The sequence below is a fragment of the Bombus flavifrons genome, chromosome 7, assembly GCF_040668555.2.
Source record: "Bombus flavifrons isolate JBK064 chromosome 7, iyBomFlav1_principal, whole genome shotgun sequence".
Taxonomy (NCBI): Eukaryota; Metazoa; Arthropoda; class Insecta; order Hymenoptera; family Apidae; genus Bombus; species Bombus flavifrons.
Window position 1 is genome coordinate 13,357,352 of NC_138448.1, and position 23,918 is coordinate 13,381,269.

General features: G+C 48.4%; 2 protein-coding genes across 5 annotated transcripts in view; one reads left to right on the top strand and one right to left on the bottom strand.

Moving 5' to 3' along the window:
- The window catches only part of LOC138181622 (kinesin-like protein KIF26A), a 260,347-nt gene that overhangs the window by 129,468 nt on the left and 106,961 nt on the right, over window positions 1–23,918 (bottom strand). The window lies entirely within an intron of this gene.
- On the top strand, window positions 5,853–6,732 carry LOC138181623 (uncharacterized). Its single transcript, XM_069116615.1, has 4 exons — window positions 5,853–6,005; window positions 6,106–6,156; window positions 6,359–6,482; window positions 6,559–6,732. The coding sequence occupies exons 1-4, from the start codon at window positions 5,931–5,933 to the stop codon at window positions 6,627–6,629; spliced, it is 321 nt and encodes a 106-aa protein (XP_068972716.1). The 5' UTR covers window positions 5,853–5,930; the 3' UTR covers window positions 6,630–6,732.

Below are 23,918 nucleotides of genomic sequence, written 5' to 3' on the forward strand. Positions count from 1 at the left end.
CACGCCGACGCCATGAAAACGTGCCGTAAATGACACTCGCGTCGATCCTGTGAATATACCAGGTGGATCAGAGATGCACTGCCACCTTGCGTAATCTAGTTTCGATTTGACATTATTTATAAGCTTTGTCTTTATCGGAGAAAACAAATTCGTTTATCGGGATTTATCGGCAGAGGTAGAAAAACGTCGAGTTTCGAGTTTAGAATTAAAAATCTGAAACGCGTAAGTTTCAAATTGATAGTACGCGCAGTCTCAAGATGCAAGACTGATTAAACCCACCCAGTATACCGGAACACGACAAATGGCAACATGCACAACCATCGGTAATGCGAACGCAATCAGCAGAAGCGCTCATCCATTCGCTTAATTAAACGCTTATTATTAATTAACCGTGACGAGTACGGTCCGGAAACGGATAAAACGTCAAGGTGTCGCATGCGTTAATTATATTCGAATATTTTGCCTGGATATGGTGCGGCCGGCACGTATTGCGACCCGTACAATGCGTCTGCCGCCTCTTCGGCTTTATTAAATAATTACCAATTATTACATAGAGACCAGCGTGTCGATCGTTCGAATTTCCAGACATTGTCATCGCCGCAAAAGCGACGTATTTTCGGTTGTTCGCGTCCTCTCATTAACTATACGACCGGGTAGCGATGATATTTAACGCTTCCCAAATAATTTCCACGTGACGGCACTTAATCCGATCGGTCGACAGCAACGGGCAACGCGTGTCGCGATAAAACGTCAAGAAGCATCCTCCCGCTCGACGCTGTCCGTTTAGTTAAGTCCTCGTAATCCTCCTCGCTCTTCCTCTACTTTCCTCTGTCTTGCTTATCTCCCGCTTCTCCCGCCGCCACTCCTTCTCGTCGAATAAATCGTCGCGGTCAGACACTTGAAGGGAATTAATCCGTGGCCCAATTAAGAACGAAAGAACGCTAGTTGACTTATAGATCAAAACGTCCGTCGAGGGTCGGAAGAAAAAATGACGACGATCATCTCCTCGACCTGAGGGTGAAACTAACTTCGTAAGATGTTCGTTCGGCTCGATTCATTTGCTCGACCGAACGATATTTATCGGATACTTCGTAATTAGACACACCCGAATCGTAGACCAAGAGCTTATGACGCTTGTTTATCCTGCCAAGGCTAGAATCGTTCCTCAGACACGTCCTCGGACGTTCAGACACGACTTCGCGGAAATCTCGCGGAGAATTTTCACGACTCGATGCCGAGAAAAGCCCGGAAGCTATACGATCGCGGATATATCACTGCGGCTCGGCTTAAGGCTGACGTTCACCCTCGCCTAACTCACGATTCGTTGGCATAATAGCAGTCTAAAGCGGAAATCCAGACCGGCGCATCGTCTTGAGATTCTCGGAGTGGAGTATCGTGTTCGGGGTGTCTTGTACGCGCCGTTCCATGCGCCATAGTGGCACCGAACTTTCGAAGAAACCGCGAGAATCTGGCGTGTGTATACGCTTACAGTCGCGGAACCCCTATCCACGTGCTCGATCACCCTTCTCCTTTATTTCTTTTCAGTTTCACACTTTGCTCGCGGTCTTCCAAGCTTAGCGCGAGACCGAGAAAAGTCGCGCTCGTTCCGCCTGATTCCGAGAAACTTGCGAGTTCTTCGGCTTTTCCTGGTTGCACGTATGTACTGTTACGAGTAAAAGAGAAAATGCGAGCAACAGCGGTCATTAGTATTATCCTATTAAAAGCATTTCAAAGTTCGAATTTTAATCTCAATGGCAAACAAAAATGGCCAATCGATCACTGAATTCTGACCATTCTCGCGATTACCTCGTCGGTTATTGCTTGTTTATTTCGAACGGACGGTTCGAAACGCCGGTCGGATGTGACCGGCGTGGCGGTTCGCGAAAAATCAACGGATAAAATGGAAACGCGCGCGCAATTACGCAAATGCGCGGCGGGTATCGGTGCATCGCGGATATTAAACGACGGCGCGTCGATCCACGGTATCGAAAGAGCACAAGGGAAAGGGCCGAGGGAGTAAAGATCTAAAAGCACGAAACCCGAATCGACTCATAAATCTACGAGCAGTGTAACGCGGCCGTAAATAGCTTAGATACCCTTGCAGATTAAGTCACGAACTGTGTAGCGCACAGTTATGGTATATAGGTATATTTACGATGCCTTCGAGTCTTTCACAATGCCTCGTACACGCGTGATCTATGACAAGCTACGATGATGGGCTAGTTTCGAGTCTACCGTATCTTTTGGCGATCGTAGAACAGCTTTGAAATCGTTGATGTTTATCTCTCGCTTCTCGATTTCATTTACGGGTACTTAAGCGTGACGTTAATTAACGTGGGAAAGAAATTACGCGACGTATGGAGAAATTAGAACTTTCGCCAGCCGTCTCTGCGGGCTCGAATCGAATAAATGGATAGAATTCAATGGCTACACACCGGCAAATGGCTCTGTTCGAGCCCCATCATTGCTCCCTGGAGACGTCACGAGGGACGCTCGTAGAAATTAGTCTATGTGTGAGACACGAGGGTGGCGACTGCATTCTCAAACGGAGCTAGTTTGTTTTCCAGAAGCGACGTCTCGTGGATGGACGAAGACGTATGTCCTTCGATCGGTATCGTTCGAGAGGAAACGTCCCGCCGCCGATTTCGATAGGAAACAGAGTCGTTCCTTTGCCTCGTTTTCTCTCGTTGCGAAACAGGTCTCACCACTTGAAAACTGTATATAGGAAAAGAGATACTTAACGATGCTTCGTTACCAAAAAACCAACCACTTGACCACTGCGATAATCGCTTATCGTTTATGGTTTCGAGACTAGGAACTAGAAAAAGGTTCTCGATTATTCGACTGACCGTGTGGAAGCGAGTAACCGACAGATCGTGACTTTAATCGATTTAATAACGTAATACGGATTAAACGCAATTACGACAATTTTTCAATACAGCCTATCGATGAACCGTAAGACAAGGCGGCCCCGCTATTAGAACTACGAGATATCGCACGTAAATGGGAAGGAGCGTGGAGGACCCGGTTTCGCTCCGTGATGAGGGAATTCTCTCTATCGACCACGCCACCCAATCTCAGTCCCGCATTAGTTTCATCGTTAACGATGTACCTCGAACGTATCCTCGTGGCCTATACACGCGGTTTAATCGTTACGTAAGTGCATCATGAAATGCTGGTCGCTATCTCTTTGACTGGGTAGATAATCGTTCCAATTAAGCTGCTTTCCCACGATTCGGTTCGTGCCGACTTGTACGCTAGTGTACACGCTTTCAACGAAATCAATATCAAATAATAGATGCCCCCACCCCGCTCGCGCGTCCACCAAACCAGCGTATCGATATTAAATAATTTGATGCCTCCGTCGCTGATAATCAGTCTGTAAAATTTTAACTTGTAATTCTCCATTCGAACCGGATTACGCCAACGACCGAAATTGTAACCAGTTATTCGACTCGACCAGAACCGAATAAAGTTCGCCGTCCATCCGATGAAACGTTAATCCCGACGCGATCGACCGCGTCCAATTTTATTTTCCACGGATTAAGGGACTTTTGTCGATGAACGGAAGACGTATAACGAACACGCGAAAATCACGATGATACGAGACAGGGGAGGGAGGATAGGACGCGTCGCGACACACAGAGGAGTCACGGTCTAAATATACGAGACTGACGAACGATCTCGCTGAATTCGACGCCTTTTCCTTCCATTTATTTTCGCGCGTGTCCGACGCCGAGTCGACCGTTTAACGCTACTACCAGTTGTATCGCTAAGCGTCGTTTGACCCGTTCCTCGCACCGTTTCCACGCGATATTCTTTTCTTTTTTCCACTCTCTTTCTCTTTTTCTACGCGAGATTACGAAGCGTCGCAGCCTCTCGAGCGCGTTCCGCCAACTCTTTCGTCGACCTTACGACGCTTTTAGGCTCTCGGCGTGTCACCGCTGGAATCGCATCTAATCGCGTTCCTCCTCTTTACTCTACTTGTTTGCGAATTCCCCTTTTCAAGAATAGCGTTTTTCACGTTTGATCGATTATACCGCTGTTTGTCCTCCGTTAAATCGTTCTAAGGATAACCAACTTGACGCAAATAAAATAAATAACTATATGCATTCGAAAAGTTCGTTACCGGCGAGGAGTTAAATAAAACGGAATAGCATTAGGAAACGCGCGGTCAAATTAATTCACAGGCCAATTATTCGCAAGCGAACACCTTGCCATCTCCGACTCGCGGGTTTGCGGGCACGGACTTCTCTATTTGCCAAGCTAATGACTAGTTTCAAGGGTGTTCGGTAATCAAGCGAACAAAGGACCGCCGGTCACGTCGAGTGTCCGCCGGGGGACCGCTGGTTTCGACTCGGCCGCAACTTCGACATCTCTGTCGTGACTATGCAAACGCGACCGCCTTTCACCCTCGCTGTGACGTTACTGTCGGATAGGTACGGAATAGACTTATCGCCTTATGGAACTTTGTGTTCCACGGATTGAAATATCGAACTTCGGTGGAATCAGAGATTTTGTTCTACCCTCCGCAACGTAAATTTACGAATTACGCTAAACTTGAATTACTATTATTATTGTTTTATAGTCCGGAGCAATCGTACATTAAAATGTAAAAGTAACCGAACTACTGAAAAACATTGCATGGCAGGTGTAATAAAATTTCCCGATCTATAAATCCTGCATCTCGATGCTGTTAATTTCGCATGAAACAGAATTTTTTCTACTTTCACTCGATAGCCATTAATTAGCGCGATTCTCGTCTTAGTTTTCAACGCGAGTCATCTTATCTATCGATCGACGAGCTGTCATTTTCTACGAAATCGACACAAAAGTAGAACCGAGTGGCGGAACGATACGACAAAAATTTACGTCGAGTGATAAATCAATCTCAGACTTTTATGATACTTGTCCTGAATCGACTCAACGTATCCACGCCTTCGAACAGCGGAACCATTACACGGGCTAGGACATTCTCGTCGAACGACCGTAGCTACATCAGGCATGCATAATTAATCTCTTAGGACGTAAAAAGTCGCGTAAAACGGATGCTCCTGGCGGGGTCGACAAATTTTTATATCCTTCCGTCACTGAGTGATATGAAAATGGTTGGGCAAAGCCTTTGATGTTCTCCTAAATTTCTAAACATCCAATTTTTTGCGAAGAAGATATTTCATTACTCGCGTTTTATAAAACTTACTGCTGCAACGTTAAAAACGATTAAACGATTTGAACGCGACGATGAATTTTTAAAGTTATATTTGGGGATGCTTTTGATCAACTACAGTATATTATTAGCCGTACGTAATCGTCGTATTATTAATGGGCCTGGTAATTAAAGCGTCGAAACGAGAGCGATAACAGGAAGAACGTGGACTTCCGAGGGCGGAACAAGCCTCTCCCTTCCTCGTTCGATGTTCGTTTTTCACCGGACATATGAGTTTTACGGAATTCATTCAGCCGTAGCGGGCTTAATGAAACGACCGAATCGCGATGATATCGCGAACGATCGACGCGAATCAGTCGCCTCGTTTCATGCCGTACAACGCATTTTCTAACGATGGCTCGTAAACGGCGGAACGTAATTGTCGTTCGTTGGAATTCGTGACCCGTTTTACGGGCCATTCTGTTTTTCCAATTTAGATAAAGAGCGTTGTGCGAAAATGAAGCGATCGCGATTGACAATGGTTTATGACGTTGACTATCTTTCCTCCATCTATGGACTTTCCAGTTTATTTTCCAATAATAATCCAAAGGTATGACAATTCGACGAAGGTTGGTCAATCTGTCCGGTTAATTGCTACCTGCCTGTAACGATAACGGATCTAGGTTTACGACAAAGATGACGCATAGATTCTGTATTTAAAGAGCAATTCGTATTAGCATCGGACAGTGTTTCCCAGACCGCGTGAACAGGACGAGAAGCAAAGATGAGCCGACTGTTTCTGATTCTACTGTTCGTGTACGTTGTTTCGGCAACTCGGTGCATCGTTAAGAACGACAAGGTACGAAGATACGAGCTAGTCCTACCGAACAAACGCGTAGTTCAATCGTTTCTGGTAAATCGCGATCATGTTCTAATCGTCCTTGGTCCTTCACCCGCAGGACGAGCCAGAGGTTCACGTGATCCGCTTAGGAGATCGCAGTGGAGAGTCAGTGAGTAAAAGAAGCTTTCGCTTCGATCCTTTTGTACTAAATCACTCGGAGGTATTAAAAGAACCGAATCTTCTTGCTCGAGACAGAAAGTAGGGAAAAACGCTAGCCAATGAAGTAGAATTATTTCAGATACGTTTCAACCTATACTTTGATCAAACTCGTGTCACTGTCTCGCGATCAAATTTTTTGTTTGAAACGACAGGACGAGTCGGACGTAGTCGCGGTGCAGATCTCGGACGACCGGCGCAAACGGGAAACGCATGAAAATTGCAAGAAGGACAGCGATTGTGCCAAGGGACAGGTCTGCGTTCCGTATTTAGGCTGCAGTGAGTATTTTAATTTATTGAAACGTTTGAACAACGGAGAGCTGCGAGTTTTCAACGCGATTATTTTTGTCTACAGTCAAGGGTCATCGAAAAGGTCGTTCCTTAGAAAATCTGACGAACACGAATCAACCGGTTCGCGTCAATTAACTCCACGATGGACCTTTGAATCTGCCAATATATTTACGTAGTAAATTCTTGTACGCTGTGCACTATCCACGATAATAAAGCAACTGGCACTCACGAGTGTAAATAGTATTTGTTTCCTTTCGAACGCTTATTACGCGAAAGCTTCTTAATAAGATAAAGAGTCGAACGGAGGAACGTTTAATAATAAGCTCTTCCGTAAAATGGATGCGGAAACGGAAAGAGGGTAGAAAGACTGGCAGCGAGACAAAAGGAATCACGGAAAGACAGATGGCACGACGCGATCGGGTCTCATTAACGCTTGGAAACAGGCGAAAACGAGCGTGGAGCGTAAGAAGAGGGAGTTCAGTCATCGTAAATTTATCGGGAACAACTGGCTGCTTGGCAGAGATCTCCGGTCCCCGTCTTAACCGCAATCCCGCAGAACCGACCGAGGAAAGGGCTCATAGATTTACAGTTAAAATCAATTAGCCCCTAATTGGCTTCGAAAGGTTTATCGCGAGTATCGTTTTATTGGAAAGACGGATAGGGCCGGGGAGGCGACTCGGAAGTAAGATTGATCGCCCTCCGCGCCAGGAATCAGTTAGAATTTTAAATATGAATCGGAGGAAAGCAATTTACTCGGGAAGGCAATTTGCGTAGACACTCCAAGCGAAATCAACGAGAACTAAGTTGAAAGTTTCGATACACTGAATTTATAACTAAATAGGCAATGTAGTAGGGTAGCATGGGTAGGGATAGCTGTAAAATTCGAAGAGTTTTGAGGTGATAAAATTGTTTACCGCGAAACTCGTCAACGACAAAGCGAGTAGAGGAACTTACACGACCACTCCACATTATCCTATCGAGCGCTGATAAAAGCGCGTTACGATCGGAACTTCCGTAGACGTGCACGGATCGCGAAGTGGCACGTGAGAGCAAGAGCCGAGGCGACGCGCTTATCGGTTCTAGAAAATTTCGCTTGTAAACGAGACGAAACGAGGCGAACACCCGTACACCCTCGGCGGTACGTTGGCGGAAACCAGCAGCGAAGATTTACGATTCTAACAGGAAAAACGTGACAATCGTAATATCCTTTCGTCGCTTACGCTCAGACGGTGATTTTTCATATGCACACTCCTCCATCATCCTCGTTGCCGGACCCTGTTTAATTCTACTTTAATACGCGAGAAATGAAGCGGCCAAAGGAAAGAAGAAGGTTGCCAACGCTGCGATCGAGAGGTCGATCGTTCTCGGTATACACGTGCAAACGACGGTTGTTCATTGTTTTTTCGTCGGCGATCGCTCGCTCCTCGATAAAAGTTCCAGCAACTTGGAACGCGGAGCTTTGCGAAATCCATAATAAACTTCGTCGTGTCGTCGGCACATAGACGCTTTCTCGTTGCTGGCCGTTTAACAAATTTCCAACTGCGATCGAACACCCCGCACAACCGAGAAGTAAAAGGAACAACAGACGGTAACAAAGCGTCGGGCGTAAGATGTCGATCTCTTGGCCGGTGAATATCGACGAAAGAGGAGATCGAGACTACCTTCTGTGATATCACCGAGCGAAGCACCGCGACAGTGAAACTTTGCGGTACGTGCCGGCCGAGGACGGGAGAACGATCGTTAAAAGCCTTCGTCATCGTCGTCTTCGATCGTCAGTTGCTGTTGGAGTGGACGAAAGGCAGGAAGAATGAAAGTGCGAAATGAGAAAGAAGGAACGTACGAACGAACGATAGGAGCAAAGAGGAATGAAAAAGTCAGCAGCACGACGCAAGAAACACGATATTTCAGCGGCAGGAGCCGGCGATTAATTGCCAAAATAACTGCAGACACGAGGAATCGTTTAGGCACGACTCTCGCGACATTGTTTACCGTGGATACAGCCGGTTGGAATGTATGTCCCCGTGGACACGCGGGACGTAATATACGGGGACAGTTACCGCCCTCGCCAACGTATATTACTCCCCACCTAAGTGGCGCTCTTTCGTTTGTCCTAGCGAACGACCGCGGTGAAATATTCCGTGTGGCTCGCGCCAGACACCCGCATGATTCAGTAGAAGCCGATCGATCGTTTCGAGGCCCATCGACGCGCCCTTACCGCGGCCGGTTCCACCTCCATGTGTAACCACGTGCAGGTGACGCGGATCGGCGCCTTCGAATCGCGCGACATTACGAAAGATGAATTATCACGAGCAACACCGTTCGCTACAGCAATTAAATCTTCGACTTGTTCAGCCGCTCGTTTACCCTGATATTTAGCGCCGTGTTATGCCAGAGTAGTTGTGGTTACGGTGGCTGCGCGAACACCGAGTTTGGAAACGTGCCAGTGTGATTCTAGTCGTAGTTCAAACGTTTTCGCGGCGCTGGTAAATTTACGGCTAGCTCGTCTATTAGGAACGAACTACTCGTTCGAATTTTTCATGCATTTCCGAAAGAAACGCGCAAAGGGATTTGAATCTCCGAAATAGTTTAAAAGTGCACACCGTTGCGACAACGAGGGAACCGCGACGACAGTAACGTTAACATTTCCAACCAAAGGACAGGGCTGATTAAAGCGCGAGCGCTCGGTCGACTTGGCGCGCGACAAACAGCCCCATCGCGTGGCGTCGGTGCGACCGGGAATCGAGTCGTTCAACCGTGGCCGGACCTCTAACCCGTCGCACGACTCGGCCTCCGGAGAATCTGCCGCTGCAAGACTAGTAAAACGAAGGTGTCGCATGAGCGGCACGCGCGCCGCACGCTTTATTTTCGTCCGCGATCCGCTTCGAGACTCGGCGAATTTATTCGACGTGCTACACGTTGCGCGACACGGGTATCGCGAGTGATAAATAAAATTCACGAGGGAAAAAACGGCGACGCTGGAAAGGCAGAAAACGAGGAACATGAAAACAAAGCTCGCGCGAGCCTATCACGACCGCGACTCGTAGACAGCGTTTAAATTGACCAAAGAAAAATGTGTGCCGTGAGGATTTCATCCAAGCGACCGACGCCGATATTAGTTAGGGAACTGAAGCTTTTAACATCGGAATTTTCACCCTCCGACGCGACCACCGTCCAACCGAACCATTCCGCCTAATTCCTCGGAACTCTCGCGACGAATTAATAAATGATCTCCCTTCTTTCCACGGTTGCGTTGTTTATTCAAGCTCCTTCCCGTGACGCGATTTTAGGCAACGACACTCGTTGGATTCACGCGGGGAATTCGCGTGGGTGAGAGTGCTAAATGATGTTTGCGGACGTCGCTGCGCCGGCTGTCAGGGGAGGCTTTCTCGCCTGATAAATTCACCGCGAGACGCGGCTTTCTAAACGGCAAATAGTTTATGAGGTTATAAACGGACGATCGACTCGATGGGAATATTATTAACATCCTCTGCCGCTTGGAAAGTAGTCGTCGCGTGCCGATGCTGGAAAACCCGGCTGCTCGTACTTGCTCAATTAAAACGCGCACGAAACCCGCGTACTCGCGGAAATGTCCTCCCTCTTTCTCTTTGACTGTTTAGCCGAAGAGAAATTCCCGACCGAGAGCAACCTCTTTGAAGTCTCTCGAAGGAAGAGCACGAACGGCAGACGCAACATTTACGAGAGAGGCGCGTATTAAAAAATTCCAGCCTCGAAATTTCAGGAATCCAATTTTTCCTCGGCTCGATGCCCGTCGTCTCGTTACCGGGCCACAGTCTCCGAGAGTAAAAGCTGCCGGTGGAAATAGAGTGGAAGGTCGTGGCGTAGAGAGCACACATTCGAGAAGAGAGGCTCGAGCTTTAAGTGTGATTTAGCGTACACGCGGAAATAATGGCGCGCGAGACCGTGCGCCGCGTTTTCCCAGCATCGTTCATCCATCTAACTACCAGCTGATACGCCATGCTGCACGCTGTATGCGATTTCTAAAGCGCCTTCGCGCCTGCTAATTCTGCACGCGAGATTTGTCGTCCCGGATTTACCAAACAGCTCGAGAAACTCGGAGAAATTGCATCGCGACGAGAAATGGGCACAACTATGCGGAGTCCACGCAACTCGTGTAAACGTAAACGTAGACGAGCGTTTAGAGCGATTTTACGAGTTTGTTCTTTCGAGAATGTTTCCTCGCGGACGATAGTTTCAGGGTCGTGTCGCAGCCATGTTCGAGTGTTTAATGAGTGATAAGTGCTTTTGACAAGGAACGGTAGAATCCGAGAGCAAACTGTACTCGCTAAGTTTCCTTTTGTCTGCCGACAAGTGGAAGTGTCGTTACATTTAGAAGGGAGGGAGGTATCAGCCGTTGAAACCAATGTTTTCAGAGATTTCGCCCGGATCACGAACGTTACGCCACGGGACAGACGAAAAGGCTAGCGAAAGACTTAACACGCGGACGAAAGAGACAACGCGATCAGCTTTGAGTCGTGCACCAGGGAATATCAATTTCTTTTCTTGCGAATGGAAGTTCTGCTTTCCAGCTTGGACCTGTGTCACGGTCAAAGACAGCAGAGAGGGTTAATTTCATCGGATGAGTGGCTAATGAAAAATTAATAGGGAAGTTCTGCGAGTGCAACGAAAGCGATAGCGTCGCGGCTCGAACGTGCACCACGGTGAAAGTAAAAAATCTCGGGTGACAGAGAGAGAGAGAGAGAGAGAGAGAGAGAGAGAGAGAGAGAGAGAGAAAGACAGAGAGAAAGAGAGAGAGGTTAGAGGGAAAGCAACGCGGGATACCGGTTAACAGCCACGGAAGTCATAAAGAGCCAGCAAATCTTTTCATTATCACCCCGCGTAAGTGATACATATATCATACTAAAGCGACCATTTCACCGGCATTATATCCGAAGGAAACTGATCCAGGCTCCACGGTGAATGCTTTTCACGCCACGTTTCCGCGTAAGTGCGTACGAGGATTAAGTCGAATCGTTTTTTCCCTTCGTTCACGCGCAGCTCCGGCAATTTTTCTTCGCGCAGCCTTACCATTCCTCTCTGTTTCTCTTGGCCGATATCGTACGAGTTTTCTATCGCCAAGGTAATTCCATTTACGACCGACGAATCTGACGTACGAAGAGAAATACATATATTATGGCTGAAGCACGTAGGCGCCATATAATTGCGATTCACGGGAAGTTTATCGTCCACAGGGGCTGTTAACATAATGGGAAACTTTACGGGCAGGAATTAATTCTTCTTTCGTGCACCGAGACCGAACTTCATCGACCTTTCGTGTTCAGATAACATCGAGCCTCTTCGCCGGGACGCTCGTGGCTGTTCAATTAAACGTATTACATTCTACGTCGTGCATGTGCTTTTCAACCAGTAACCAAAGTGCACCTAACGATGTTTCTGCCTTTTTATGAAAACGCGATGACCTTTGAAAGATGAAAGCATTACAGATAGCAGCCGTCTGAATAAGAGGTTTAAACGCGAGCCTGGTATAACTGGTATAACGTTTGTCGAGCGTAAAATTTTCAAATTTACCCTCGAATTACCCCGATGAGGCTCGCAACTCCTGTACTTGGACAGCACGTAACGGTGCATTAACGTTCGCGCTCGTTTCCTAGAAACAGAATCGACTAGTCGGGATCGTGTACGATTGCTGTTTCGCTCCCGCGTATTCAGTGGCGGCCGTTTAGAGCCAGTAAAATAATAACGACTAGGCTAACGCGACGCTAGCCTAAGTCACCCATCGGCCTATACCTCTCTTTTACGGCTGAAAATTACAGCCGCGCGACCCTCGTGCGCGTTTATGGTCTTCGATGACGCGCCATCGTCCGTTCCTGGTTAAACCAGAAAACCGACTCCATATTCCAGCTGGTTTTTAAGACTTTCCTCTAAGTATCGTTTTGTGTTCCTTTGCCCGTGAAAATACCACTAACTAGGATATAGACATATTTTTATAGGTAATAAGAAGCATAAGCGTCGAAGATGACCAAGGTCTTTACATCCAATGGATCGTGAAACCATCTGGCTTAAGGCTGCAAATTCAAGGAGCCAAAGGGGGGGTGGCGGCTGGCGCCTTCGATGAATCACGATCGTAAAAGTGCGGGAATTCGTCCGATTAAAGCGGTTGTTCGCCAGGCACGTTGACGCCTTCCGCAAAATTGAAGTTCCATCCCCTTGCGGTGCGACAAGCGATATGGAAAAGCAGATGTAGACGGTCGAACGCGTAATATCTCGTAGTCTCTCGCGAGGCTCACCCCTCGGCACGTTGAAGAGACACCCTCGAATATGCCGTTCACGCATCGAGAGACATTCGTGTTCGGGGTTGTAGGTAAAAAATTGTCGTCGGCGACAACCTCGGTGCCGATCGCGCCACCTTTTAATACAAGATAATTGGAAAAGTTTGCCGGGCTCCTGCGCGGCGTATCGTTGATCCTCGCCCCCCAAAATACGACAGCTTACGGAAACTAAGTTCCCCGGAATGCGTGTCTGATCCCGACGAGTATTCCGTAGTTGATTTTTCTTCGCCGTTTCGAACCTCGCTCAGGCTTTTTCCCTTTGCCTTATCTCCTCGCACTCTTGGCTCTAACGTACGTACGCTTCCTTGTCTCCTTTTCTGTCGCGAACTCGCAAGATTTCCCGTGTGTTTTCGCCACGCGTTTGCCACGCACATTCCCGCACAAGCGTCAACCGACTCGGGACAGGCTTTAATCTACGCGATGCTACGTGAGGTGTTTGCGGTCGAGTCGGCAACCATTCCCTTCCTCGATTCCTCTCTTCTTCGTCGTATCCCTGCATTCCTTCTCTATCTATCTTTCATGCAAACGAGACCTCGTCTTCGTTCGTTCGTCTATCTTCCGCCTCGCCTCTCTCCATCGAAGTTGCTCGTAGAAAATCCAGCCAAGTCTTCCACAGGGCTTCCTCTTTCTTCCCTTCCGTCTCCTTTTCACTTCGAGCGATTCCTTCAATTCAACTGTAAGTTGAATTTCTCCGCGTGTCACGGACAAAATCGGAAACGCGCGATTAGATGGACGAGATAATCCGCCGTCGTAGCGGATTCCGCTCGTTCGTAATTAGCCGGAACGCGCGGAAGGGCCAAGAAGATTTTAATATTTGCGCCGGTGCCGCTCCGGTGTTCCGACAGGGAAAAAGGTAGAAAGCACAGTCGGCCCGGCTCTCGCCGACCCCCCGGGGCGGTTTACATTTTGTTCGTCGTGGCTCCAAAAGGAAAGCCTAGACAGGCAACAGTTTGCATGGGCGGAAGAGGAAGGTTAAAAAGCTGCGCGTTTCAAATGGAGTAAATGGAACTTGCCTGGAAATTCATCGGCCCTTGGTCGGTGAAGGGACGCGTGCCGACGCGACACGACGCTGTTCGAGGGAGTCGCGTATACCCAAAAGGATCAAACGTGATCCGAGCTGGCCAGAACTTGGCAACGCTAAGCGGACCAGCGCGACGTCACTACTGGCAATGCTATCTGGCAGTTTCAGAAGTTGTCCTCTATCCTGGCGGGACGCAATTTCGTGAAGATAATTTAAAAATCGCCGGATTAACGGTAAGCCTGCTCGTATATTGGCTTATCCTGACCGGCGGTGGTGTCAGCTCGACCCGACCGGTCTATATTAAACCCGCACCACCGAAGTAATGTCGAATAATTCGTTTGATCGTGATAAAGACCCGCGCAAAAACCGTCGCGCCATTTCCCGCCATTGCTAATTATTCCGTCGCGCGGTATAAATTGGAATTTTCGACTGGGTCGATAGAGCCTCGCGCAAAAAGCTCTGCCCCAGCTCTGTTTTCTCTCTTTCTGCCGCTTGTCTCGGTCTTCTTCGTTGGAAATCGAGCACGTACGAAACCACGCAACAGAAGAGACATTTCTCGCGTGCTCGCCACCAGATATAACCCGAAGAGCCTCCGGCCACCGAATCGGACCATCCGGTGTCCGATTCGTGAGACGAAGGATGGCACACCGACGACGTCCCGCTCTATCGAGATCACGGATCGTTCTTGCGAGTGAATCTACGTCCGTTTCTATCCGTCTGGCGAAACTTATGTTCGTGGTTCGCGTCGATTCCCATGCACCTGACGTCACGAGGTCTCCACGAAGCCACGGAACGAGAGAACGGGAGGAGATCTAAGAGCCAAAAGAGCACCATAAACCCCACGACATCACCTGTGAGCCGTGAATCAAGATTTTTAGCCGGAGCACCGATCACTACTGGATACTTGTCTCCGAAGTTCTGTCACGTCGATCCCCTTGAACCCCTCCACGATTCATATCCACCAGAAACCCGCTCGCGTGTCTAAGAAACGTAACACGCCGTTCGATGTGGCAACGACGAGGGAAAGAGAGACGAGTACACCGAGAAGAAGGAACCTCGATGACTTTTATCGACACGGTCGCATAAAGAATAAATTTCGTTTTATCGTTTCGGACGTGCGCGTTTTCGAAACGATTTGCTCGGAGACGCATAGACGAGCCCATCGTGAAAACGGAACAAGGATCGTCGCTTAACTCGAGAGATCGCAGGAGGATGCCGTTCGAACGCGACCCCACGAAACAAACCAACGGGGGATAGTAATCGGGCATCGTTAGGGGATGCGCACAATGCGTGCCAGGACGCGATTCCACGATACCACCCCCATTGTCTATCGGAATCCACCCCTGTCTCGATCCTACGAGCCACGTCCGTGACGACTGACTGCGGTTTAACCTCGACGGTTTAGCACGCTCAAACGAGCCCGTTGTCGATCCCTTTCCTCTCTCTTGCTCTTTCTGTACCATCTCGTTTCGTCTACTCTTCTATCGGGTAGGCACGCGTACCTCCTCATCTCCGGCGTACGTAATTTAAAGACGCCCCTGCTAGCGAGGCCTGTGAAACGATCATTCGCGACCGCAGGAAGTTTCTTCGGTATTGGGATAACGAGCTGCGTGTAACCTGCCATTTTTACGCTCCCTTGTTACTCTTTTCCTTCTGCCCTCTTGGAGAGCAGGTTGTCTGTTTAAAGGATAATTACACGTTACGCGAGATTGCAGGATAAACCTCCACGAAGGATATCGCAATTCGGCTAGAATCTATTATACCTTGCAAGAGAAGCGAACGAGGTGAAGATGGTTGGGAATTTCGTTCTCGCTCAAAAATACGACTAATTAGGGTTTTCGTACAGTCGAATATCGTCGACTCGCAAGACGAATGTAAATTCGACTCGTCACGAAATTGTTTTCGGTGCTCAACGTCTCGTCTGGTTGACTCGCGATTTCACGTTCAACGCGTTCGAGAGGTTCGAACCTGCGAAATGTAAATTCCAGCGTTCGTGACTCGCCCTTCTCCCCCCATGTTAACCGTGGAAGGGCTGAACGAACGACGTTTGACAGGACGAGGTAAAAACTTTAGGAGCAAAAGCTGAAAGTACATGCCAAGTATGTGCTTGTTCTTGCGTGAAAGGACGCAAACGGACGAGACAAAAAGCGACCTAGAATATAAAAGCCATAAATATCTGTGCACCGAAAGAATCGTCGGTTTATCCCTGCAACGTACAAGAAAACTGTGCCATTAATTTTCCGCGTCGATGCAACGCGTCTCTGTTTTGCAAGCCCCTCGAAATTCTAAAGCGAAAGACTCCGTAAGAAGTCTGGAATGGGATTCGACGCTGACCGAAAAATATACGGCAATTTCTACACTCGTCACGATCGGCCATAGGGAGCATCGAAGTTGATCTGTAAAAAGAAACGATCGCGTGTTCATGGTAACCCGGAAATTCTTTCAGAAGCGAAGAACTCCCATTGTATTTCGTACACACCATCCGAGAAACTAAATCTCGCGAAAACTCTGGCGATAAATTTTCCCTATGTCCCGATGTTGTTCCCGTTGCTATCTCGCTCTCGTTTTACATATTGTTCCGATACACCGACGACGCCAGTGTTTTTCATACACGCGACTCATAATCCTCGTAGGACGCAGGACGAAGGCAACGACGAGCCGGTTTCCCGATGAGCCGAACTCAAACTTCTCGAGGGGTCGATCTGTACGCGACGCGAATATAAATGCGGTTATTAGATACGTTTCCTACTGTGTGCCGCGACACGCGAATAGTAAATGATCCGCGGCAAACGAGAGAATCGGGCGACATCTTGAAACGATGCAACCTCGCGATCGGTCCATTTCCATGCGATATTGCAAACTGCAACACCTGTACCTACTCTCTGTTCGCTCGAAATTCATGTCGATAACGTGTTTATATTTGAACAGCGGCCTAGACACACCGGTGTCACGTTTCTACTGAATACTGCAACGTATACTGGATAAAATAGATGACATTTTGTGTTCCAGTACCGTGACTGTCGAGTACCCACTGTTTTTCAAGTCCCATCACGAGAAGCTGTAACGATTACATTATACGGTATCGTAAAACGAATATATGCTTCCATTTCAAAAGGAACAGACCTCTCGTTTAAATCTCCAAAACGGTCCCCTTCTTGCAACAGTCGTTCGATCTACCCTACACACTCACGGAATCGTATAACGCCACAACTGCGTACACTAAATCTCGAAAGCAGACGGCGCGAGAGAATAGAGAATTCAAGTGGATGGGGTGTTTCAACGACTTATTTCACCGAGCAAGTGATCGCGAAATACCGATGAAAAGCAGCAACTTTTCCACCAGCCAGAGCCATTCGTTGCGTTCGTCGTTAAATCCTCTGCCGCCGCATTGTTTCAGAAGTTCTCGAGAATTCGGCTTAGCCTACTTTCGAGTTGGCATTAGAGCGAAGCAGTCCTGCAAGTTGCGGTATCTGAATCCACGAAGAAGGACATGGGAAATCTTCCCACGGTGGATGTCGATAGATCCACAAGACAGATTATCGTCCTGTTCTAGGTGTGGCTCGCGAGATTCCCAAAGTTACAGGTAAAACTTAAAGCGAAGTGCACTTGACGCAGACGGATTGCAACGTGCTCTTTGTTATTTTAGAACCAAATTCATTTGATCGAAGCGTCGCGTGGCAATAAGAAAATCTCTGTTGCGACACACAACTAACTAACGACCGGTCAGGCACAACTGATCGGTTGGTATCGCGAGCCTTGAACGTTATTAGCGCCCAAGGTGGAGGATTATAATAAATGTAAAGAGCGAGGTTTTGTTCGCCTTATTTATTCCACTCAATACTCTGAATACAACTGTTTTTAAGTTCACTGGGTTCCACTTAATACTCTGAATACAACTGTCCTTAAGTTTACTGATTATCCTGTTAAATATAATGTTACTGACTGAATACTGTTATGTGTTGACTCTTAGAATACTGATGCAGGAGTGAGTCTTGGGGATGTTGGTGTCGTAGAGGAAGGTTCGTGGTGGGTGTGTCTCAAGTCTGTTTCTAATTGATCATTGAGTAAAGACGTATGTTTGAGGATGGGCTGGCTGCCTTCGTGAAGGTTCGCGCGCGAGTGACCTACACATGGGGAAAACCCGCGTGTCCGGTCTTCCTGAGATGTAGCATAAAAATAAAGAAATTGCATGCCTTATGGGTTTTCTCCGTGGGGTCCTAAAGTACCTTGACTGTACAATAGGCCCACTGTTTATAATGGGGCCGCACACGGGTAGCGTAGACCCTTGATGGTCGTCCTGCCCGAGGATCGCATCTGGTTCACATAAAGCGTCGCGGCAATTACCAGGCGGCCACTCCAAATCTCGAACTATCTCGTATGGCCAATCGTTGAGATCTTCGGTTTGACGTCCGATCACCAAAAGACGAACCGAAGCTCGTCCAAAGACTGAGCAAGTAGCGTAATTAGTGAGAGATTCGAAGACGATGCAAGGAACGGAGTAATTTCCATCGTTTGGGCCGTGTCCGCCGAGGCGAAATTGAATCTGAGCGGGAGACTGCCGGGAAATAATTAGCACGGCGAGCGTCGGCCCTTTAAGGTTCTCTTGATCCAGAGGGATCGTCGACGTAATCCCCCAAATATGAATATAATTTGCTGGCTGGCAAAGAGAGGGAGATACCGGTTGGACAGGATACGCGCGGAGGAAGCCGTCAGAGAGGCGACCAGACTCGCGGATCAACCGCCGCCGTAATTATGTTTCGTTCGCTGACAACCTGCCACCGATAATGAATATCAAAACGCTACCCGGCTCGACCCGTATCCTTTCTTTTTCTCGTTTTTTTTATCCGTCGACAACTACTGCCCGCGCTTCGCAACTCTCGTACATCTTGCGTCGTGGACATCTCGACAGGAACGGGTAAAATATTTTTTCATGTGACGCGTGGATGCGCGCACAGGCCGCTTCGGGGGATGATCATTTTAACGCGTCACACGTCGACGCGTCAATGCGTTGAGTCGCACCGCGGAATTTTGTTCTCGCGCCCCGGCCCGTCTCGTCGCTACTTCTCATTGTACTCGCCAACATCGCGGTATTTCTCGTCTTAATTGTGGAAAATGTTGCCGCTCGTCTGTGCCATTGATCGTTAATTATTCGACGTGGTGTAACGCTACCTCCTCGGTCGAGAATGGAAACGCGGCTATTGTCTGTTTCCGTGTATTGTTTGAATTTTTGCTCGTTAACCAGTCAGCACGTGTAGACCGGCCGCGGGATGTAACTGAGTAATTCCCGTGTAACTTGCGTAATTCATAGTCTACCGTGTTTGTTACATTGTTCCGAACAAGCGAGAGCGTTAATTGGGACGAATTACGAAGAATTCGAGAAATCTAATCGCCATTTTCAACGTTACAGAAACATCGAACAGCGACGAGTCACGAGGATCTAGGCTCCGGATCTAGTTCTAAAACACGAATTTTCCCAGCCGAATGAGACTCGGTGATCGTCCGCCAACTTCTACTGGGTGTAAGACGAAGGACGCGTCCGGTATCAGTGTCCTTGCCTATTAATGGGCTGGAATAGTTGGAATATTTTTGGCAAGAACCGGCGGTGCCGTTCACCGTGTTCCTCGAGCTGTCTGAATAGGCGCTAGGCTACGAGGGAATCTCGACTCGATCGCTCAACCCCTTGACCACATTCTCGATGCACCCTTTGAGAATGCTTCGTGTTTCGGAAAATCAGCGAGCCAAAGAGTCGAAATAAAGCGACCCCATGGCGCGTGCATTCTCGTTCCTCGCCTATTCTGCCGCGTATATAAGCGAGTTTAAGCCGTGTTTCGCATATATTACCCTGGGTAATACCCTGGTCGATGCTGCTTCGATTGTCTCCGATTCGCGCCAACTCGAGAAGGGATGGAGTTACTGCTCTCAGACACCGGCGGCTATCGCACGAAATTGCAAAGGGGGCACACGCACGATAGGTGTTCGGCGCGTCGTACCTACCCTCGAACACTGGAAACCTCTATCCTCCGACCAATATCCTCGAAATTCGTATTAGCAGGAATAGGGGAGAGCAAATACGAGCCGATGCGATGTCTCGTGCACGAAGAATCTTCCACCGCGTGGATTCGTCTCGAACGATTAATCTCGTCCCAATAATATTTGTCTCCGGCGGCAGGGTGTGGCCGCCGCTCTTTATCGTCCCTCGGTGATTTCGTTTCCCACTATATTTCCCTTCGCGTTCGTTTCCTACGTTTTTCCGTCCTGCCTTGTTCCATCGGTGACGCGAGGCCGCCAAATCGTAGCCACGAAAACCGAAATTGCCTGTTCGATGAGAAGTCAGAAGCAGGCCGATGCTCAAAAACCCATTATCCGAGTATTATCATCTTTAATTTGTTTTCGCGCCGGATTATCTTAGGGGATTAGTCCGTCTCCGATTCCCTTCCTCCTTCTTTTTGCCTCTCGCACGCTGCTCATCTCTCGATCTTTCATCCGTGGCTCGTACCTCTTCGCCCTCCCGCAGTCTCTTCCTCTCCATGGGTTAAGATCCTCCGACAGAAGCTGGCAATTACGGAAACGTCGGAATTGGAAGGAAGAACAGTATCTTCCTGTGGAATCGATGCTCGACTCGCCTCTTAATGGCTCATCGAACAGATTTCGCTTTACCGGGATATCTGACAGCGCGGCTGTTGCAATTATCATGGGCTTTGGATTAATCGGATTCCTGTAGAAACGTCATCTGGGATCAGTTCGACTCTGACAAGTGCCTCTTGTTTCCTATCGTTCGCTGTCCGTTTGTTTTCCGTGGAAATAACCGCGAACCCGTAATTCCGCCAGATGAATTCCGTAACCGTGAAAATTCAGAAGCCCGTGCAAATATTAAAATTAAAAACACGAACCTTCGAAACGCCGGATTTAACGCGCGACTTAATGACTAAAATGCACACAATAATCGCACGGCACTCGAAACGGGCAAAAAGACGAGCTTTTAATGAAACCGGCGCCCCATTAGCGTATGGGGAGAACAAAAAAAATGGATTTTTAATTGAAATATCCTTTCTCCCGGCGAAATGGAACGCTAACGCCACCTTCGCCGCCGGCGTAGAAAACCGTATGGGTCCAGCGCGGACGATAACCGTAGGAAACTGTAGTCGCGCAATCGATGTACACACCGGGTGTCCCGATAAAAACTACCTCGCCTATCCACCGACGTTCGTAAGCATATGCCCTGGTAGAGAAGAAAAAAAAGGAAACGAGAGCTATCGAGTGCGAATAACGGTGTCGATCGGAAATGGCGCTCTAATTCGGGGTTCGATCGCTTTTAGCCGGGCAAATTGGGATGAAAAACTCGTTCTCCATGGAGGGGAGAAAGGTCGCGGGTTAAATACACCGGTTCACGGCGCTTTCCAGTCGGCGGAAAAATGCATTTCAATTATCGGCTCATGCACCCGGCTCGTGCAGCCGCGTACGATGGCAATTTCGGCTTAACCACACCGCTACGCTGGTAAATTCGGCCCGGTCACTCACCCGAAAAGCCAGTCGCGGTACCGTAATTAAATTCCGAACGACTCTCTGGCCGGTCCGTCAAAAACCTTCCAACGGCCATGCGCAAAAAGATTGGAAAGTGCTGAGTCCATGCGGCAACGCAGACTCCATGCAAATAAATAAAAGGCGCGCGACCGTCTCATTTTTCAAAGAGCCGCAAAACTGGACCGTTTCTTTCCAGCCTTTGACTCTGGGTCGAATCGCCGTGCAAACGGTGTCACTGGAGCAGAGATCGTGAAAGCTTTCGATCTGTTTAGAAGGATATTACGATACCACCGACTAACTGGCAGAACGAAAGAGAAAGAGCTTCGGACGTCTATGACGACCAACTTTTAAAGTATGCCTCAACGAAAGGGATGCGTCTTGAATTCTCATTTTTCAGAATTTTTGCTCGATAACCTACACCCCTGACCAATTTTTAATCGCTAGAAAGCTGGCTGAGATCTCGGTTCTAGTTGCTATTTCGGGGTGTGTAATTTTTCTCGCTATTTTTCCTCGCTCTCTTCTTCCGCGAGAATTTACCAACACGCGAAGGAACAACCCCGGGAGAACGAGCCTGGAGAGCGTGCGATTACTTCGAAATATTTGGTGAAAAATTCTCGCTTTGGAATTCGATGGAACGAGATTAGCGGGCGTAATTTATCGTCGTTTAATTATCAACAAAAAATCGCCTCGACCCCTGGCAGCCATGGGGGAGAAACGCGGCGGTGTACGTAGCGAGTTTCGAGCACGCAGCGCCCCAAAGCAAAGGAAAGAACGAGAGGAAGAGAGGGTGAGCGACGAAGAAAGGGAGCGAGTGGAAGAGGGTGGTGTATCGAGAGGGTGGCGGCGACCGGATTTAATTTTAATCTCTGATGCTTTTAGCGCATGAGACGATTTTTCAAAGTCCCGACCTTCCTTCCCTTACCTCTGCCATGTCGCGGCCTCATAACTCTTGCCCGATGTATTAATGTCGTGTTAGCGAGCAATCTAACAATGCTGAATGACCGCGCGTTTGTAAATGGAGCGGCGCCTGCTCGTTCAAGTGCATGCATGCGTGTACCGTGAGACTGTGACACACTGCGGTGGAAACATCGTCGACCAGAGTTCCGCTCCTGTCGCCAACCAGGAAGCTGCGAGGACAACACTCGCTGTCATTAATCGACACTTTAACCCTTCGCTACCACCAGCAGCGTTCGCGTTTGGTCGATGCCGATGACAAATACATGCGAGCACGCTATGGGCATCGATAATGCTGCAACAGGAAGTTGCAACACGAAAATGCAAGATCGAGTTACCACCGTGTTATTAATAATCGCGGACGTTGATAACGTGCTTTAAAAGTACCAGAGGTAGAACGATGTTAAATGAAAGAGATCTTAAACGTTTTTCTCTTTTTCTTTTTTTTTTTTTTCGATGTAAGAAAACGATCTTGTAATAAATCCATACCGTGTATTACTCGATTATGTCACGTTGAAGCTATCGATGGAGCTTCGACAGCCACTCGCAGACCATTTGAGAAAACGATTTCCTGGAACAACGAGGGGACACCGAAGAACGAACGAACAACCATAAAGTTTACAGCGGTTGATTCGTTCCGGAGCGGAAGAATCGATACCAAAAGGAGCCGGGTGTGTCCGAATGGAGACAAAGAACTAATTTTCGGTTTCACCACACAGCGATCCGTTCGTGTTTCACGTAACGAGATATATCGAGCGTGATCGTTCCGTTTGACCTAGTGGCGGCACTCTGTGCTGCGGAAAGGGATCTCGCTCGACGAGGAACGAAGGGAGTTGACGGACGTTCCGGGCAAACGGCGAGTCGAGCACGCACGTGTAGTACACGCACGCAGCCACGCACGCAGCCACGCACGCACCCCGGTGATCCATAACACTGTCAACTCGAGGCACCGGTCGAATCTCCATCTCAGATAAACAACCACGACTGATCGCGGTCTACGCGTGAAACGTTCGCCCCCGAAAACGCAGCTCGATCCTCGCCTCGGATCGTTCTGCGTGACGTTGTCGTGAATTCATGGATCGCCCCCGTTTCCTCGGGGTTTCGCGATTATAGAATCGAGGTTAAATGTACATGATCGAAACGAATGGCTGACCGGTTTAAAAACATGCAACCTTTTGTTCAGCGAGTAAATGCGTATCCTGTCAACCGAGCTATCCGCTCCTAGCTACTTTCAGGCTGATTCTAATATCGAAATGGCCATCGTGCGCGCTGGCAAACACGGACGACACGAGTTGAAGGGGAATTTAAAAACTCATCGGGAGGAAAATGTAACGACACGAGTGATCTGCGGTGCTCTAAATGCGCTTTCGTTCCCTCTGTATGAATTCAGCTATTTAGGTCGTTCCTTTCTGTCAATCCTAATACCCAAATGGCTTCGAGTGACGATACGAAGTATCCGGAGGAATCTGTAAACAACAACGACGACAGTGCACAGCAGACGAAACGCACGGATGCTGATGGGACGCAAGTTGCGTGACACGGAATACTCTGACATCGAGTAATTAACACTTCATCAACGAAAGTTATTAGGAAAGTTAGGACTATCCCGTGCTCGATGCA

Coding starts and splice junctions, on each gene's coding strand:
- LOC138181623 (XM_069116615.1), top strand. CDS start 5,931: ATGAGCCGACTGTTTCTGATTCTACTGTTCGTGTACGTTGTTTCGGCA. Junction 6,006..6,105: donor GCATCGTTAAGAACGACAAG/GTACGAAGATAC, acceptor CTTCACCCGCAG/GACGAGCCAGAGGTTCACGT. Junction 6,157..6,358: donor GAGATCGCAGTGGAGAGTCA/GTGAGTAAAAGA, acceptor TTGAAACGACAG/GACGAGTCGGACGTAGTCGC.